The 19,526-nt window shown below is 42.1% G+C and overlaps 7 protein-coding genes across 7 annotated transcripts; 3 read left to right on the plus strand and 4 right to left on the minus strand.

The window, feature by feature from the left end:
* Window positions 1-3,271: 3,271 nt before the first annotated feature.
* EAE97_009983 (uncharacterized protein) lies at window positions 3,272-5,057 on the minus strand. Its single transcript, XM_038880498.1, has 2 exons — window positions 4,342-5,057; window positions 3,272-4,284 (listed from the first exon to the last, which is right to left on the minus strand). The coding sequence occupies exons 1-2, from the start codon at window positions 4,735-4,737 to the stop codon at window positions 3,520-3,522; spliced, it is 1,161 nt and encodes a 386-aa protein (XP_038728544.1). The 5' UTR covers window positions 4,738-5,057; the 3' UTR covers window positions 3,272-3,519.
* A 160-nt stretch (window positions 5,058-5,217) lies between these two features.
* Window positions 5,218-6,512, plus strand: EAE97_009984 (uncharacterized protein). The gene is made up of 2 exons (XM_038880499.1): window positions 5,218-5,711; window positions 5,766-6,512. Exons 1-2 carry the CDS (start codon window positions 5,307-5,309, stop codon window positions 6,408-6,410), a joined length of 1,050 nt encoding a protein of 349 aa, XP_038728545.1. The 5' UTR covers window positions 5,218-5,306; the 3' UTR covers window positions 6,411-6,512.
* Window positions 6,513-6,879: 367 nt separating this feature from the next.
* On the minus strand, window positions 6,880-7,578 carry EAE97_009985 (uncharacterized protein; the record flags this gene model as incomplete). Its single annotated transcript, XM_038880500.1, has 4 exons — window positions 6,880-7,038; window positions 7,103-7,121; window positions 7,179-7,391; window positions 7,445-7,578. 4 exons carry the CDS (start codon window positions 7,576-7,578, stop codon window positions 6,880-6,882), a joined length of 525 nt encoding a protein of 174 aa, XP_038728546.1.
* Window positions 7,579-8,703: 1,125 nt separating this feature from the next.
* On the minus strand, window positions 8,704-9,261 carry EAE97_009986 (uncharacterized protein; the record flags this gene model as incomplete). The annotated part of the gene is made up of 1 exon (XM_038880501.1): window positions 8,704-9,261. The coding sequence occupies one exon, from the start codon at window positions 9,259-9,261 to the stop codon at window positions 8,704-8,706; it is 558 nt and encodes a 185-aa protein (XP_038728547.1).
* A 1,529-nt stretch (window positions 9,262-10,790) lies between these two features.
* EAE97_009987 (uncharacterized protein) lies at window positions 10,791-12,480 on the plus strand. The gene is made up of 2 exons (XM_038880502.1): window positions 10,791-11,141; window positions 11,272-12,480. The coding sequence occupies exons 1-2, from the start codon at window positions 10,824-10,826 to the stop codon at window positions 12,286-12,288; spliced, it is 1,335 nt and encodes a 444-aa protein (XP_038728548.1). The 5' UTR covers window positions 10,791-10,823; the 3' UTR covers window positions 12,289-12,480.
* A 473-nt stretch (window positions 12,481-12,953) lies between these two features.
* On the plus strand, window positions 12,954-13,818 carry EAE97_009988 (uncharacterized protein; the record flags this gene model as incomplete). The annotated part of the gene is made up of 2 exons (XM_038880503.1): window positions 12,954-13,327; window positions 13,383-13,818. 2 exons carry the CDS (start codon window positions 12,954-12,956, stop codon window positions 13,816-13,818), a joined length of 810 nt encoding a protein of 269 aa, XP_038728549.1.
* A 1,992-nt stretch (window positions 13,819-15,810) lies between these two features.
* EAE97_009989 (uncharacterized protein) lies at window positions 15,811-18,822 on the minus strand (the record flags this gene model as incomplete). Its single annotated transcript, XM_038880504.1, has 1 exon — window positions 15,811-18,822. The coding sequence occupies one exon, from the start codon at window positions 18,820-18,822 to the stop codon at window positions 15,811-15,813; it is 3,012 nt and encodes a 1,003-aa protein (XP_038728550.1).
* Window positions 18,823-19,526: the final 704 nt, after the last annotated feature.

Raw genomic sequence — 19,526 nt, forward strand, 5'->3', positions numbered from 1 at the left:
AGATTGTCATTCCATCTATCTAGATATATCTAACAACGACAAGAACAGGTACCTACACCACTCATAACCATTTACAACTGGTGAACCAACGATGATGATTCTTTCGAGGCCAATGAACCCCCCTCCATCGACCAATTTTCAAACCCTCACAACTTGATAAACACTTTCTTTTTCATCCATCCCATTCCTCAAGCCACATCTCGTGTCGACCATCTTTTTAGTCAACCTATCAGTCTTCATGATTCTCTGCCCCTGAAACCTTAATCGGCATCTAAATTACTCCCATCGGAAAGACTAAAAATATGTTGTACGACGACTTTATAGAGATATTCGCCAATCGTTCTAGAGATCTTCTACGAATCAAAGACTTGGAACTTGACATATTGCCCGCGGTGCTCTGTTTCCCCATCGAGGTTTAAACACAATGGATCAATATTACTATTATTTTCTTCCATAAATAGGTTCAACACATTTAGCATCGACAACTTCTCGTATTGACTAAACGAGAAAAAATCAATGGATTTTTGCTTAGAATAACATCCAATACAAATAATACAATACTGATCAAATCCATCACTAATAATCACACCATCAGAATCCCTCGCAAAGCCATTTCATTGCTGGTCTCGTGGTCACCACCCAAATCCGGTCTGCCAACTACCCCTCCTGAAAGCGTTACGCGGCAAACATTCAGATGAGAAAGGGGCGCAGCTCAATCGGTACAATCTAACCTCAAACTCCAAGCCAAACGCCTAGAGAGGTCCTATTCTATCCATCTGGACTCTAGAGTCTGCCTGATTGTCTGCTCGCGCTCGTCCTTTCCACAAAAGAGCTTCGTGTTTGATATGTACACGACTAAACTCTAATAAGCCTCAGAGATTAAATGCACCACATCACAACTGAATCAGAAGATATGGAACATCCGAACTTGACACCTCTCAAATCAGACAGTATTCAGATATTTATAGCAAGCCGATCTTGATTCGATCTTTCCTTTTCCAAACACACAACCTCTCCTGATTTCCTCTCTCCCTTTCCCTTTCTCTTTCTCTTTCTCAATCCAATCATTTCATCCATCTCAGACCCGCGGGGGAGACGTTTCATCTCCAATTGAGAAACCCCACTGGCACCACCAGCGACATCCATAAACCCATAAACCCATAAACCCCACTCAAAACATTAGAAAACATTGGCTACCAAAATTCGAAAATCTAGACCCCTTCACTATCTTTTGGTTGAGATGCTACTTTACGATGTGCAGTGAGTAGTAGTAAGTAGGGAGCGGATTATCGTAATATCAATCTCATTACGCGATTTTACCGATTGACGAAAGAAAGAATTTCGTGTTCTCATTGCTCACTACCCACTACTAGAAAAATAGGGGTAAATGAAGTTCATCATCATCATTACGATTCCAGTTGAACCAATGCCAGCGTAATTAGAAATGTCTATCAATCTCGAATCTAAAACTCACCAAAAAATAAGGATTCATATCCCCAAACAAGCATTTTGGATTTCTTAATCGATCCTCTTTCTTCCTCCCGTTACTTTATAATAAACCTACCATGCCCTCCCTGCTTGTTCATTTTCGTTCATCACAACTATCGTCGCAACCCTGATGCTTAAAATGTAGGATCTCCCTTCTGACACAAACGAAAAAGTCACAATTCACCAAACTTTATTGTGACCCAGATTTTGGGATTAATCTCAAACTTGCAATATCAAGGTAGTGTATGTAGGTATGGTATTCATGCCGTGCGTGAACTTTGGGGCTGTGTCTATAAAGTTGAAACATGTAGACCGGTAGACATTGCTTGCTCACTATTGATCACGGCATTTGTTTGAGTGGGAGATTAAGTGAGATAAGTAGTCTGTTATTAGAGTGAGTGACGGGTGTGAGTGAGTGATGATGGTGTCTTTTTGATTGATGGGGATGCAAAAATATGGCAAATGTATGAGGTCCCCAAAAAGTTGTGTTCAATTCTTTTTCCATCACCAATCGATAAAATATTCAATCTTATGCGCTGCTCAGACAAATTTATTTCAATCCACCAAGTGGAAGAAAAGCTCTTAGAAGCAAAAAGAATTTGTCCTCGGAGAGACTCGAACTCTCGACCTTTGGATGGCTAAAGTGATTGTTAACAACCACCTCACATAGGAATATGAGACCAACGCTCTAACCAACTGAGCCACGAAGACTTTTCATTGTTGTTGATATCCGAGAACTCATTCGAATTCATGTTTGTCAGAACGATTCAAAGTCCCGGGGTAGGTTCGGGCTGTGGGGTCTTATGCTCGGTGCTCGGATTGATTGATCCAGTTCTCGACAATGGAAATGCTCTGATATCAACGGCAACGACGATAATGAAAGATTTTCGTGTCTTACTTGGTCAGAGAAAGGCTCTCATGATTCCTTATGATGTGGCGACCAAAAACTATCATCGGGCTGAAGATTCACTAAGCCAGCTCGACCTAGTGGACTGTTCTATCTCCATATGCATCTCCTCCCCATGGTGACGTTTTAAGGTTTGTAAAGCACGCGAAAAACACTCTAAACTTTCAAAGGTGTCGAAGAGTGAACTCGCAAATCTTTGAACTCGCAACGCGAATTGTGAATCTGTTGGAGTCATGATCTTTCCTGAGAGGGGAATGAGCGGTAATTGATACCTGCGTGTAAACATTATTCAAACCTCTCAAGCCTCGATGATCAGACTTTAACTAACACTTTCCACAATTCATTGACTTTGTATACAAAAGGTTTATAGAAGTGTCGAATTGAATAGTAGCGACAGCCCAAAACTGAGTTGGTGGTTCCTGACAATTGAATCTTCATGGGTCCTTTTCTTCCCGGAAGATTATATGGTGTGTAGTATGTAGTAATTAGAGGTTTAAAGGTGTTTGAGTTTTATTTAGTTGAAGTTCATTCATTTACAATAAAAGCGGTAGTCGAGTAAGAGAGGTGCAAAAGAGAAAAGAAAGAGGAAGGAGGTCGACGAGATATGTAAGGAAGGGTTACATACGAAGTACTTTTCCCGATGAAGGGATAGATGTATGTTTACGACATGCATTCTTTCAAAATTAAGATGTCAACCACATGAATGATTTTGAGTTTACAGATCTGTGACTTATGATATTTCATTTTGTCTACGGAATTTTAGACATCGTAAAAAAGGTTGGAATATTCGGCATGGGCATGGCTTTGAGAGTCGACCTTTCTTTTGTATGGAGGGAAAAGATCCGGATAGACAGAGCCCACGGCACGTAATGTCTTAATAATGATAATACACTGCTAATATAACTACCTCTCCATCAGTGCCAAGCGCCTGAATTTCTATATCCTCTAAATACCCATCAATAGTCTATCTACCACCAACTCTAGGTCTCAATAATAGAGTGAAAAGTAAACTCTCCAGACCATCAACGGCGTTTAGTTACAGATTCCAGCTATGTCAATTAACACCCTTCCTTTTCCAATCATCCGCTTTCCTGAGGCCATCTCCCTCAACACACTCTAATGTATTATTGAGGAAGAATAACGGCGCAAGTGGCTCCTTGATGTGGTCTCCTTCGTTTGGAACCCTTCTGACATTCACACCCCTTCCCAATATTCCTATTCCCACATTCTCCACAATGCCACTCCCTCGTATCTCTACACTCGTCGCACTTTGTACAATATTCCCACAAGATACTTTGTTTCCATTCATTCCTACAAAAGCACCAATAATCGTTCTTCGTATCTTTTGATCCTGCGACCCCGAAAGCCTCTTTAAATAACTCTTTCTTCATATCTTCTCTCTCTTCATCCGTGATATTAGACTTCATCCACGCTTTTCCGATGCCTCTAAGTTTTCCTGAGAAAGCGGGAAATTGGGGTGGAGATGTCATATCGCTATATTCCACTCCCATCAACATGCTTCTCAGTTCTTCTATTGTATCCGGATGAATCAAATCGAACCTTCCATTTCTCGACTCTTTTCGAATCCATTTTAGAAAGTCGGGGCTAGCTGAGACAGGAGGATCAGAGGATTTGGGGGATCCGAAAAAGGTACTTAAGTCGTTGAGCATATTGACACAAGAATCGCATTTGCAGCCAGAGGAAGGAGAGGGCGAACAGCCTCGTCCGGATTTAAAGCATTTGCAGCGGGTGGAAGTACATCCAGACCGGCAGTTACAAGTTGTAAATTGAACTGGTGGAGGGATGTATTGTTCTGCCTCTGGAAGAGGAGATGGTTGAGCATTGGGTTGTGGCTCGGGGGTCATCCAAGGCTCGGGGGTCATGGGTATCTAATAAGATGTTGTTAGTTGATGGTTTCTCGTGAATTTGAAGGCACGCCATCGTACCTCCTTAGGTTCCTGGGAACATTCCGGAGTGGGTAGATTGCCATTAGTGGCAGTCACAGACAGGTCCTTTGGTGCTGAGACGGGAGCGTACTGCCTCAATTTGGTTGGGGATTTTTCGATGCTCTCAAGCACTTCGTCATCAATTGCTATTTGTTCCGCAACCAGTGGCTCTGAATGGTCTTCAATCAGAAGTTTTCTTGACGATCGAGCATGAATATCGCGTATGGATTTGGTAATATTGCCATTATTCAATGCCTCGTCAATAACTTTGCGTAGTTGCGAAGGCTTGAAGTTCCGCAATAACTCTTGAATGGGTTTGGTACTGGTTGTAGTGGACCTAACCTTTCGTTTCTTTGAGTTCTGATGTATACCGGATTTTGATCGACTGGATACCATGTCTATAACTGTAAAGATTTGAAATACAATGGAAGTAAAATACAATGGAAACAATAACGATCATAGAAGACAGAAGAAGGAATGGAAAGGAAAGGAAAGGAGATATAGATGTTTCTGTGGCATAAGAAAAGTAATTACTTAACGCGTCTCGCGTGAACGCGAGACGAAGGGTAGGAATGTGATGGATCAGAAATTGGAAGCATTTCCTTCCCTGCCTTTTCTATCATCTTTCTAAAATCAACATGAGAGCTACTCGTTGACAGATGAGCAAGAATTGAGGATATTCTTAAGACCATACAGACTCGTGGACAACAACTAAGAACTTCGCTTCGAAGGTTCCTTGAATTGATGTGAGGACGAACAAACAAAGAAGTCCCTCCTTTCTGCTGTAGAGAGGGGTACGCTTAGTCATCATAATTTTGTGAGAAATCCTCGTGCTTTCGCGTGTCATCACAAATGCGAAACGCGTCTTCACATCTCTAGAATTTACCTAAAACCAACTACAATCTTCGCGATAATTCGCCTGAGTCGAAGAACTTTGCTATGCATCTGCCAGAATTGAATTTAAAATGGCTTCACTTGATATCAGAAAGGCAGAGGAAGAAGTACCATTAACAGAAGGATCTACTGAAATTGCTAGGGCCGCCAACGACATGGAATTAAATCCACAAGCATCCATGGCTGCTTTATTCAGAGCAAACAAGCTGGTTCACGATCTGAACGAATCGCAGCTTCGTACTATTCTCGTTCAAGCATATGTTTCTCATCCCGAGATAGCTCATGTGGTAGATTTGGAACATGAGAAGATGGAACATCTGAACGAAGCTCCGTCCGAATCAGATCCAGAACCGGACCCTGTCTCTGTCTCCGAAGTGGTCCGCGCCGTTGGCGATTATAACAATCGAGAAGACAGCGATGATGAGGGTTCAGGCTGGGAACACGAAGCTTCGAAGAAGAACAGAAGAGTGACGGAAGTAAGGATGCGACTGTTTTCGTAACATCCTGAGAGCCTGCTAACATTTTCACAGCTCAAACAACGCGGTACCACCGAATCATTCTCCTGTTCATGCAAGACTGGTTGCACAAATGGTAGATGCGAATGCTCCAAGAACTCTTTTAGTTGTGGTCCAAACTGCAAATGTGCCTCGTGTGCCAATTATCTGAACAAATTTGCCCTCTTCTTCGGAGAATCGAGACTTCGCGCTACAAATTGTTTTGCGAGTTGGATGAAAGTACAAGGGCCCGATCTGGATCTCGATTCCGCATTTACACAAGAGGAATTACGAAGTAACATCATGGGAGTCGATGAGAAGAAATACTACGATGCGCCTCAAGGAACAGTATTCCACGATGGTTCTGATCCTGAAATACAACAGCTTGGTGAAGAGTGGCTCGAGGCAAAGACTGAAGCAGAGAGGAAACCTATTCGAATGAAGTTGTTCAGAAAGGCATTTGTTGAGGATGGTGGGTATTATTTCTCTTTCTGCTCTGGTGGATGGGAGGAATTTACCAGTACTGTCCATTGTTCCGTTTGTGATGAATGTAACGACTGGAGAGACTGGCATTGTAAAGATTGCGGGAAGTGTTCATACGGAATATCTATCCCTTGTGATGGTTGTGGTGGAGTTTCGAATGGGTATCATGATCAATCCAATGATATGGATGTGTGGTAGGTAGGATTCGACTGATTTAATTATGAGAACTCTATCTCACCTTCATTTTACAAGCTTAATTGGGCTGCGCCTTTTTCAAGAAGCTTTTGTTTGATTTAGTAATGGGTAGGCAAAATCGATATGACGAAGCAATTCTTCAATACAGTTCGTTGTTATATACTATGACTACAAGCTGATGCCAATATACCCTTGTCTAAGTGGTATTGAGCTCTGGGCTCTATTTAATTCAATCCTTCATCGCTAGTGGAGTAAAGCTTACGAACGAGGTGTTCTGGCTACTGATATCTCAAGGCACTCAGATGGAAGTGAGCAGCTTGATTGTTGATTATAAATTCTATTCATTCCTAATTTTGTTTCGCCAATGCTAAGATACTCCGTTTTTAAGCCCGACGCAATCCTTCTATTTTCACTCGTTTCATTGGTACATTAGGCATTTCGTTGCCCTTGGTAACCCCCGCCCTAAATAATATCAACAGAACTCGCATTTCTCGCTGGGTATCGCTCGAATTGGATACATGGAAATCGAGTCTCTAGTGAAACTTCCAGACTGTCCAAAGTTATTCTGAACATCAGACTCTTGTCCTCTCACATCATCCTGGCTGAATTTCCAAGTTCCACTGTCTTCGCACTACAAAGTCAAAAGTCAGTAATATTTTCCCAAGTATTATGTGGGGGAAAGTGAGTTTGCTCACTGGAGTTGGGCTATCTTCACTGCAAATAATTGTTAGTCTACGGCTTCAGCAGTTCAAAGACAAGGCCAAAACTTACGTTCCGCAATTTCCATACAAATGCGTGATATTGAATGTAAAATGATCTCCATCAGGATATAGACTGAAAGTTACATTGGGATTACCACTGCAGGGTGCATCGACTGGAGCACCATCGAGTGCGAATATATAAGTAGTTGGACTCGAATAACTACAGGTCACATTGAGACCTTGAGGAGCAGGAGTGGGTGTGTCAATCAAGTTGAATGACCAACTGTTTTCTCAGGTTAGCATCAGAGGGTGGGGGTCCTTGGGAAACAAACTTACAAGCCGCCGGTACCGTGCCTAATGTTTCCAATACTGATTTTTTGGACATACCATGGAGTAGGAACCATAAACTGATCCGCTAGACCCGCAGTAATGGCTACAGCAGAGAAGACAAGAAGTTTTGAGAAGTGCATATTGGTTTAGAATTGATCAGATGTTGATGTGAAGTGGTGATGAAAAGCTGATAAAACAATGATGAATGAAAGGCTTCTATCAAGCGGACGAGCTTGAATTAATACTAAAATCAACCACACTCAAGGCAAGAAAAAGAAAGAACCTCCGAGGTCGTTATGATGTTACAGTACAGCAAACACGATCCATCGTATTCGATTACATATGCAGCGCCAAGCCATCGCCCTTTCTTCAAATACGAACCCCAAAATACGAGCTCTGTGTAACAAATGATCCAAGCTCTTCGACGGAAACCACAACCACTCTGTACTTTGTGTGAATCTGTGGGGAAACCACACTCTCTCTGGATAGATAGAGTAGGTAGATACCTACATCATGCAGATCGAGAATTTAATAATAGAATGGTAACGTAGCAGTGGAACATACGGACTGAAACATAATTCTCGGTTTATTTTTCGACCTCGGTATTATCTCTTGAGCTACGTTTTTGAGCAATCTTTGTTTTTTATTCTCCAAAAACGAATCGACATCGGTATGCCCGATGTGGTGTTACTCAAGTTGAGGTTTTACACAAACGGGTGGCGCCGAGGTGGTGTTCACAAAAGAAAAAATCATGCAAGCTATCACCGGATACTACGAGAAACAAGGTCTCACAACGTCATATCATTGGACAGTGTACATTAGTGTTGTCAATCTTAGTAAATTGTTCACGACAAATATGGATTATAAATCTCACACTATCTTACATAAACTATTAGCCTTTCTCGGAATCCAGAATGACATCGCCGTGACATCGCCGTTCCTTTGATACCCGTCGCTTGGTGTCAGCTGTCAGTGTTACCTGCCAGCAGGCAATACTGTGTATACGATTATTGTATATCGAGTGCAAGTCTGACTTCTCGAATTTTCTATTCCAAGGCATCGTACTACATTCTCTCAATACGTCCAAAAACTTGTTTTTCTCGCTGAAGACTCGCTCTTTCACATCGCCCCCTTAACAAAACCTGCTGATTTCTCTTTCATGAGCGGGTGACACTCCCAAACGCGTGAACATTAAACGAGCCTTTCAAGGACGTTCCTTCCAGGGCACTGCGCAACCCCCCTGAAAGCACTCAAAGCCCCTACCTTTACCTCTCCGCATCTCCACATCTCAAAATGCCCTTCTCCCCTTGCACATCTAGACTCCCCCACACATCCCTTAGCAATTTCCAATTCAACATCCCCATCCGCACTCCAGTCTCGCTTTTTATGACCCATTGCCCAACCAATGAATGGATCGTTAATTCCTTGACCGGTGGTACACACACCAGCATGTTTTTCCAACTCGCATCTGCCCACCTAAATCCCCTTCGTAGCATACCCCTTCTTCCAACTCCTAATTCAACGAGCTCTAATGGCCGGAGATCCGGACACGTGATCCATACTTTGCGAGAAGAAGAGATGTAGGCGTGGAATGAAGGGTATAAGAGAGGATTGGGGATGATGGTGTTGGAACGATTGGATATAAATGGATTTTTGGTTGAGGAGAAAAACAGCTTGTGTTGGAGGAGAGGAGAGGCGGTTATCAGGGTGTAGAAATGCCTGTTCACGCTTTGGACACGGATCATGAGATCGGGGAGAGGAACGTGGGAGAAAATCTGTTCGAGGAGTTCGGGGATTGCTAAGACTTTGGCGGCGTATGTCATTTTGTAGGCTCTGATGCTGTTTTGTCTTTTTGGTTTGATGGGGAAGTTGGTTCTAAACCTGATGGTCTGGGAGATGTTTCTGGCAATGTGGTTATTTTAAAGTGTTCTAACGTTGGGTCGGGGTTACGAATGTGCCGTAATGTTGATATTGACATGAACAATCTTGGAAACAAATGAATTGAAATTTGAGAGTGATTCACTAATTTTTGATATTGATAGACCACCAGGAAGATAACTCTCGTCACGAATCATTTTGAATTCTGTCTGATATACCATTTCTCAGCATCTGCCGTCGAAATCACTATTTCTTTTTGAGAATATTGATGAATGTATTTATTGGATTGAGATTTCTTCTAGAAGAAAAACAAAAGCTAATGTCAAGTCCTATGATTCAATTGATAACTACTAGCTGGAAAACAATGATAAGCGGAACCAGATTCATCGAAAAACGATCATTAGATCGGATTAAGAGATGCACGAACGTTGTTTCACTATCAGGGGAGTATGATACGTACGCCTTATACTTTTTTCAAAAGGGGTGTGAGTGCACAGACAATGTTTAATCTCATTTATTGTATTCTCATTTGATAGAGGTGCAACATTTGAAGATCAAGCGGGAAACTAGAACAAATATAAGTTCCGATTTGCATTGTATCAGTACATCACTCTATAAGGTTCATCACTCTGATTCAGGAAAAAGATCCTTTCAAGTATGATCAGAACCCATGGAAAGCTTCCTCTTCCCAATCACCTTCGAGATCTTGACCATATTGAACTCTCAACTCCTCTTGTGGTCATCTCACAACACCGAACTTCCATATCGACTACTGTCTCCATTTACCGAACCCATATTCTCAATTCCTCTTCGATTTCTAGGACCATTATAAGCGCCCCCAGCTCCCGATTCTAGCTTCCGCTTCTTTCTTTCCGTTGGAGACTCTCAACTTCATATCAGGTATCGGATTCATCACTAGAATGATATACAATAAACTTGTTTCTGATCCTCAATGTGTAAAAGCCATACAATCCGCAACCAACGAATGCGTAACCTGTTGAGGCAGCCATTCTGGAATTCTGCTTTTGTCATTTGGAAAGGCCGAGTATTCGTTATCAATGGGAGTATAGCAAATAACTTCATGCGTTTTAGAGTTGATTAAAAAGAGGTGGTAGAGAGATCGAGGTTGAGGTTGAGATTGATGAGATTAGTTAGCCACAACAAAGTTAACCTTAAGCCTTACGGTTAATTCAACCACATTTCTTGAATAACCTTGGAACTTCTTGAAAGTTGATATTGATGAGATCTTTATAAATCACATTTTTTGGGTACTCGACTTACTGAGAAATCCCCCAATACGTAAACCCGTATTTGTGTGTAGCAAAAGGGAAACCAGATTCTACACATGTTAATTGTTACCACAATTGTATCTGACTCCATGATCGGGTCTGCTTACTAAGCCATGTACCTCACCTCGACTTCATCTCATCATGCTTCCACATTGCGACACCCCGTTATCACTGTAGATTCTTGATATCTTTCGGCTTTTAGTGATCTTTTCGAATGAATGAATTCAGCTGTCCGTTATCATCTATTCCGACACCCACGAAGAATACCCATAAGGTTATCAGAATCCAGAGTACAGCCGCCACTAAGCATTGGATTGGATTTCCTTCGGAGTGTCTCTTCTGGGCCTAGGGTTACAAGTCTGGGAGATGAAAAACTTTGTTCTCAGTTGAGGGAGAAAGAAGTGAGCGAGAAGAACGTTGATCGAAAAGTGATGGGAGGAGAGCGAATTACAACGGATGGTGAGGGGGAAAATGGAAAAGACATAAAGCAATATCTAAGCCACATAGAACGGACGGCGACAGAGCCAAGGCATGAAGTATGTATATCACATTTTTTCATATGTTCCAAACAACCTATATTCTCTTCAAGCTCCTCTCATTTGAATATCGCGGCCCACCCCTCCAACAGAAAGAAAAGTTTCGAATATTGATTAATCATGCATCTAGTCCCTTTATAACTTCATCCTCACACAAGTGACAAGCATAAACTCTACCACACGTCTCTTTTATCTTTCACCTCTTCATACCGCCTCTAACTCCTATCCCAAACTCCTCACCTGGAAACCCGGGCAATGGATCGATCTCTATCTCCCTGGAATACAGAGACCTGGTGGTTTTAGCATTGTGAATATCCCTCCTTCTCAATCTTCCCCTTCAATTTGTGACTTGAAAGAAGAGAAAAGAAAAGGTATTGAACTGGCAATTCAAAAGCCCATCTTGAGATTAAATTCCGGGGGGAAAATAAGTGAACAGGTAGCCTGGTTATTCCAGCCTTCATCAGAAATTCTTGGAAGAGAGGTAGCAGTTAGAATTGGAGGGTCATTTACCTGGCCTCCTTCTTATTGGGATAAGAATGGAAACAAAGGATATCGGAAGGAGCGGGTAGAAAATGGAAACAGGGTGGTATTTATCGCAGGTGGAATGGGTATCAATCCTTTGATGAGTATGATCTCTTGTATTCATGCTGAATTGACAGATAATGAAAGGAGAGTAGAAGGGAAGAAGGTGCAAGGTAAAGAAGGAGATGATCAAATTGAAAAGAGTGCGAAGGAAAATGGATGCGAGAATCTTGAGGTAAAATTCCTCTACAGTACCAAGGTACCGGCTTCCACTCCAGCAGAAGACGAGCGAAGAGAAGGAGAGGCAGAAGAAGCGATACTGTTTCTAGATCGTTTACAAGAAATCTTCAAGGAGAGAGAGCAATGGGATCTTCAGCTTTTTACAACCGGCTCCTCCCACAACACTATCGAGCTTTCGAAGACAAGCGCAACTTCAAACATGGAAACCCATCATCGAAGAATATCCAACGACGACATCGACCTTGCGTTAGGAACAATGGAGGAGAGATCACGAACGATAGCTTATATATGTGGTCCGCCCACTATGACTGATTCCATGGTTTCTTATGTTCAAAACCTCCCCGGCATGGATCCCCTAAGAGTTTTATGTGAGAAATGGTGGTGAGCTCATATCAATTTTTTCGAGAAAATCGTTAGCGAGACGGTTTTGAAGAGACTAACGTATTGTCATACGTTTTATTGGTATTACAATAGACACTCATTCATACCTTGAGCGTTTGGAGAAATATTTTATATTTTGTTAGTAATTCTGTACATACTCATTTATTTCATCTCCAATTGATGATATTTACACGATATGTTGGTATTCCAGTGAACACTCATGCTCTTGCCAGCAACTTTGGTAGACAGTCATATATATCATCAAAAATCTGAGATATATTCATACAATTTATCTAATTTTAGTCGACACTCATACCTCTCATCATGAATTCGAGATATATTCATAGATTTTACCATAGTTCTAGTGCATACTCATGAATTTTATCAAAATTTCAACGAACACTCATACGAAATACTCAGAAAGATTGTGAATATGATCTTGCATATGACTGTTACGTACACTCATATGCCCCAGCAAATGCGCTCAAATAGGTTTGAGTTCCCGCTCTGTTTTCTTTCCTCTTTTTTTTTGCATTCGATACAAACATTCTACGTACAATATCCGGCATTTGATACCGTTAATACAACATTTACATTTCGATTTCGATACGACTAATACTTCGTTACTTTCCTCACCGCCTTAAAACCAGAAATACACTTCTTTCTACCATGACCAAATTCAATTGGAACCCTGAAGCCGATGCCTTACTTACCTGGGTTGCTGGTGGCGTATGGTGTCATGAAAAACGAGCAAGGAAAGGGAAGCATATGATTGATCATGTATATCTGTTTGAACGGGTTGCAGATTTTTTAGACGCTCTGAATGAGTTCCAACCCTTTGAGAAGAGTAGGAAAATACTCAACGCGCAAACAGTCGATCGGCGTGCCAAAAAGTTACAATGGGAGAAGCCCCAGTGGGTCAAAAGGCCTTCCTGCCTTTCAGAGGATATCTTGAAAGGTCAATTCGGCGAGGTAGGCCTCAAGGATTTGCATAAATCTACCTTGAATCTTCGTTGTGTTCTTGGGAACAATACTCCTGAATGGTATGAAGGATTCGAAAACGAGAAGAAATCTTTCAGAGACAGGAATGGTACGCAGCTCAAAACAAGGAATTTCTTCGGCAAGAAGAAAAAGCTGCGCGGAGGCCGGAAATGGCCCAGATCAAAGGATTTCGGGAGGAGGAAGAAGAAACAGCTGTCCAGAGGCAGGTAAAGGCTCAGACAAAAAGACTTCGGGAAGAAGAAGAAGAAGAAGCTTGGACGGAAAGATTTCGGGGAGAGGAAAAAAAAGGCGAGAGCAACAACCGAGAAGGGGAGTCGAGAGGCTAGGTTACACGAAAGATACAGAGTACTCTGGAGGTTTGTCTTGGACGGATTCTAATGCTTCCAGTTCTCATTACCCAGAACCCGGATTCAATTCACACGGTGGAGCTTTTAGAAATGGAGCAAAAGATGTATATTTTAATCCTCCTCTCTTCCCTTCCATTGACAACAACTTCGACGGCTCAAAGACAGGTTCAAGGAATGAACGCTAGCTCCGAATCACATCTCTCTCAATATTCACGCAATTCTTCCCCTCGTCTTACATCTACGTCTTCATCCTCGCCTAGATACACAACTAAATATTTTCGGCACTAAACAACATGTTTTCCTTGACGCCAATTTCGACGTATTTCTTATCTTCTTCAAGGCGGTTTAATGGTTTAATGGTTTAATGATTAGACAATTCAATGATTCAAGAAGTACAATAGTCCAACGAGTTCATTCTTCTTCCCACCTCTTTCCCCTCCTAAATCATCGATGCTTTCTAAACTAAACTCATATTCAGAAGAAGATATGTATGGATTGGAATTATGTAAAATTGAAATTAAAAAACAGAAAATAGATCCTCCAAATTACATACATACTCCTCCAGTTCAAACATCACATCTCGATTCTACATTCATCCCTTATCAAACTTTCACATTAGGCTCACTTTTGCTGGCTGGTATCTAATTATATGCATGTATATAGGAATCACATCGAGTAACTCATATCCCATCCCTATTTTTTACTCATATATCCTCAAATCAAAAATAGGCAATCATTTGGAACAGCACTCCCACCACCAAAGACCCAATTATCAACATCACCGCTAGATCTATCCATCGATTCACATAATAATGTATCGACGCAATGCCCACTCACCAGCAAAACATCGGATCCCATCCCATCTCATCACATCACGACATAACACACAAACCTAACCCCCCAAATCTCCAAATCTCATACCTCCCTACAATCTACCCGCTGCCTACTCCCTCCCCCACAGAGCTACATAACCATCTTTCCTATCCGCCATTAACCAAGCCGAGCCCCGAGCCCCGAATCTCTTTTCAAAGGTATCTCATCACACCCGCCCCACCGTCGCACCATCACATCCAACATTCCACACCTGACATCTAACATCACTATAATAATCCCCAATGAAAGGGAACTTACTCCTCTCTTGATATTATCGATTAATCAACCTAATGTAATCACCTATCTATATACTCCTGAATTTCAATCATCCATAAATTACATTATATATCTCCTCTTATATTATTATATCTCAAATCTCTCAAATCTCCCAAAAATTATAAAAATCATAAAAACACAAGAACAAAAAACCACCCACTTACACCAAGAAATCGCCATCAAGTACTACCTACCTATCATATCAATTTTGAGAAAAAAGAAACCTCAACCTCAACCTCAACCTCAACCTCAACCTCAATCTCAATCTCAATCTCAATCTCAATCTCAATCTCAATCTCAATCTCAATCTCAATCTCAATCTCAATCTCAATCTCAATACCCCTCACCCCCCCCCCCCCCACAAAAAAGAGATACATAAAAAATCTCGAGAATTCATTTATCCAGCCACCCAACCAACTACCTATCCACCTACCCAACTACCCACTCACTCACCATTCCATACCGCTACAGAAAAGAAAAAGCAAAGTATCAGAATCCATTTATCTCCTTAATCATACCTACCTCCCTACCCCCTTTCCATTTCCTCCTTCTCCCAAACCAAAGCAATCCAAAATCAAAAATCAAGCAATAAGGCCAAGCGAAGCGAGCAATTATCCGAAAAAACCCTTTCCCCTCCATTTCCCCTCCCCCACTTTCCTTTTCGAGATTTACTACATGTCGAATCACACATCACATTAGATTCTCGCATCACAGTACACTCACACATATTGCACATCATAAAAGCATCATGAAAGTCAAATCAAAATATAGAGAAAGTAAACTTGCAAGCTTCAATTTTATTGCTATGCCAATATCGCTTCAAATACCACCAGTTTTGACCAGTTAGTCCAACTACCGCCACTTCACACGTCACTTGAGATTCAAGCCATGCCGCATAATCATCAAACTAGTCAGCCAGCCCATCGATATCATCTCCGAGCTGTCCAATCCAATTCAGTCCATTTCGCTTCCTTCGACACTAGAACACAACACCAGCACAGCAAAAAATTCCACCAGCATCAATCAAATCAATTATCCCAAACCCCTCTCAAGCCCCTAGATCCTGCGCTTCCAATTCCAAAGCCCGATCCCGCTCCAATAGGCAACGGTAACTGACTCTTTTCATTCAGTGGGCTTTTTGGATCCCCAATACTATCTCTCTCACTTCCACTTCTACTCCCCGATGCATCTACATCACCTGATCCACTACCCTTGCGAGTTGGTGGCCAATTCAATGATTCATTCTGTTGGAATTGAGAAATCGATGTTGACGTATTTCGGAACGCGGGAGCGAATGGACTCGGTGATTGGTTGGTATTGTATGGAGAATAGTGAGGTTGGGATTGTGATTGAAGATGTGGTCCATAAAAAGGAATATGTTCCTCATCTGAATCCGGACCTTGGGTAAATCCACTCTCGTTACTTAACATACTCGAGCTTCTACCTCTTTGCCTTGTGGTTTGTGACATTGTCAATAAGCCACCCATGTGAGGCATAGCCGGTGCCATATTCGAGATTGGAGCGTATGCGGGAAATGTGGACATTGAACTTTCACCTGCTGTTGTCCAAGGGGAATTGGCGTACAATTGATTCGTTTCTTGTTGATGCTGCTGTTGCAAAGCCATAGTGTATTGATCGATGTATGGGTAAAGCATGGTAAGATCATCAGTATATCGTTGGAGTTGCATTTGCGCCTCCACGTTATACTTATCCCAATTAGCCTGAACCATCTTCCTCTCATCATCTTTATCCTTCCGTTGCTTTTCCTTACGTTGAACTTCATTCAACCCTTTGGTGTTAGCTTCACGGAGATCATCTGCTTGATGAGTAAGTTTAATAGATCTAGCTTCCAATTTCTCGGATTGTCGTTCTTTGTTGAGAAGCTCTGCACTTAAAGCTGCGATTGGCTTTTCATTCTCCTTCTTTTTCGTGATGAAGTCTGATTTAGCTTTCTCGTAGAGGTCTTTTTGTGTTCGATACTTCTGCTTTGCTGAGATATACTCGGAATCCTTGGATGCTGAAGGTAATCGATCGGCAATTTCAATTTCAGCTTGAATGGAAGTAATGGCTTCTTCTGCTTGTCTAATCTGAAGGGTGGCTTGTTGAATTTTTTGACGTTGTTTTTCATCATTGCCACCTGATGTGGCTATGATGTGTGAGAGCTTATCAATTTCTCTGCGAAGTGTCTGGATTTTCGTGCGTTGATCTTTACGTTCGCGTTTCTGACGGCTACGCTCTTCTTCCAGTTTAGTCTTGGATGCTCGAATTGATTGTTGAATAGTGGAACTGGGTGATCCTGGTCGTCCTGACACTTGAGGAGGGAGAGGTGAAAGGGAAGTTGCAGCTGCAGTGTCTGATGGTGTATTAAGCGTTTTGACGCTGGTGCAAAAAATGACTTTGTTGTTAACGACATTGAAAAATTCTATCTCATAACTGCTAGAAGGTGCAAGTCCAAAGATTTCTCCATCCCAGCACGTGTTTTTTCCAGCGGGTAAGCTAGGATTAGTACTAGCTTCCATTCTCGTGGGTTGCCAATGTGCTTGATTGACCCTAACGAAAATGGGCATCCTCGAATTCACAACTGATCCCTCCGTATCATCTTGATTCTCATCGGGTATCGTGAATTCGGGAAAATAACTGGTACTAAATAAAACAGCATCAGACCCAACATTGGTAATCCAAATTCGATCTGGCTCGGTACTAAAGGGTGCATTTCCAAGGTTACTAGCATCTGTCGCATTTGTACCCGCCGATTCCGCAGCTGCGTGTGACGTCTCGTACTCTTTGACCATGACGATTTTTGTACTTGCTAAAGCTGCCCATAAAGGTTGCTGTATGCGGACTTGTGCACTTTGTTTTCTCTTTTTCCTGGTTGTAATGGCTGTATGACTAGCATGTAATGAATTTGAAGCTTCGTTATCTGGTGTTTGTGGGTTTGTAGTGGAAGAATCATTGGCTCCATCTGCTGATCCTTTCGCTGCTTCAGGATCCCCCAGGGTAGATGCTGCATGATCGCGTTTTTGACTTCTAACATATAAATCTCGTATATACCGCACTACTCCTTGTGCAAGAATGTGAACCGCAAGAATATTTCTAACCCAAATCGGTATCCGGTCTTTCCAATTCGGTATAGGGATTGGTATCGATTCGAGAGGATCGTCGAGGTCGAATGATCCTAAAAAGTTTCGTGGGGATGAGAGTAGAGTACGAAGTCCGACAGATTTAATGTTGCTGATCGAGGCATAATGCGAGACCCCAATATAACCGAAGCAGAGAACAACGTTCCTCATACCAGCTTCTTTTCCACTGAGACCGCCTCCCAAAGTCAATGCGATCACCGATTGTGCAAATTGTAAGATGAACTCCTGCAGAGGACCATACAAAAATACCCACGTTAAGAGAAACAGTACGTCAACCACCATAATCGTTGCCAATGATGGTGTACCAGTAGTTCCTTCAAACATATCGATAAAGCTTATTCCAGATGTAGCAGTTGTGGACGGGGGGACGAATGTCAAAGTGGCGAACAGTAATTGGATGATCGTCAAGAAAGCGGGTGGGACCTGGAGAAGAACAATAAGAATGGCCAGTGTATCAGAGATGGGACAGGATGTCAACACCGTCTTCGCGAAATGCCATGGGCCGGAATCGCGATGTACGGAAGGGTTTTTGGCAGAATTGACATTGATATGGCGATGGTTTTCCTGTGGGAAAGAAATCGTGGGGATGTTGTAACCATCTTGAGAAGAATCTGAATGGCCACCAACTGAAGTCCTCCTTGCCACATCTCCCCCCAACTTATGTTCCGAGGTGTTGTCATCATTTCCAGGTAATTTCGCGTGTCCATTTGTAGGTGGTGGGGTCGAAGGTGGTGGTGTTGATGGGATAGAATCGGAGGAGTTCGCATGTCCGTTCATGTGTCCATTACTCTTTTGCCTAGGCACCCTCTTCCCTGGCCCTACAAGACCATTGTCGTGTCGAGTATCGCGTACATTGGCAGCGCCTTGCTGTCGCTTCGAGTTGGATGGAGGACGAGGCATGCGACGACCGGGTAGATTGCTGACCCAGATGAATATTCCGAGCCAGCTTGAATGGGAGCTTTCGGAAATGTTCCTAGATGCCTCCAAAAGAATTCCAAACAAATAAAGAATAAATTAACCTTAGATCAGGCATAAATTGATCAAAAGGTATAAAATTGTATATTGAAACCATTCAAGAAGTTGAAAGAGTGATCAACTTGAATGATGTGTGTTTTTGCGTGAGAAAGTGATTTGGTTTGGTGGATGAGTTTATGGAGAAGTAATAATAATCATGAGTTTTATTAAGGTGGTGGTGGTAGTGTGGTAGTAGTAGTGAGAGTAGTAGTAGTAGTAATAGTAGTAGTAGTAGTAGTAGTAGTAATAGTAGTAGTAGTAGTAGTAGTAGTAGTAGTAGTAGTAGTAGTAGTAGTAGTAGTAGTAGTGATTAATAGTTGTAGTGGTAGTAGTAGTGATTAGTAGTTGTAGTGGTAGGTGGTAGGTGTTTTCCTTGTGCCTTGTGCTCAGGCTTTTTTTTTCTTTTTTTTTTCTTCTTCTTTTGCTTCTTTTACTGGTAGACGAGCGAGATTTCAATCCTTACACACCACTTCACTCCACACAGACAACAGAAAGGTGAGGTCTGGGTTGGAGTTGGGAGTGAAGGATGGAGTGAAGTCTACAAAGTCAAGAGGTGTGTACGCAATAAAATACATTTGCGTCGTTTTAGA

The sequence above is a fragment of the Botrytis byssoidea genome, assembly GCF_014898295.1.
Source record: "Botrytis byssoidea strain MUCL 94 chromosome Unknown BBYS_025, whole genome shotgun sequence".
NCBI classification, from domain to species: domain Eukaryota; kingdom Fungi; phylum Ascomycota; class Leotiomycetes; order Helotiales; family Sclerotiniaceae; genus Botrytis; species Botrytis byssoidea.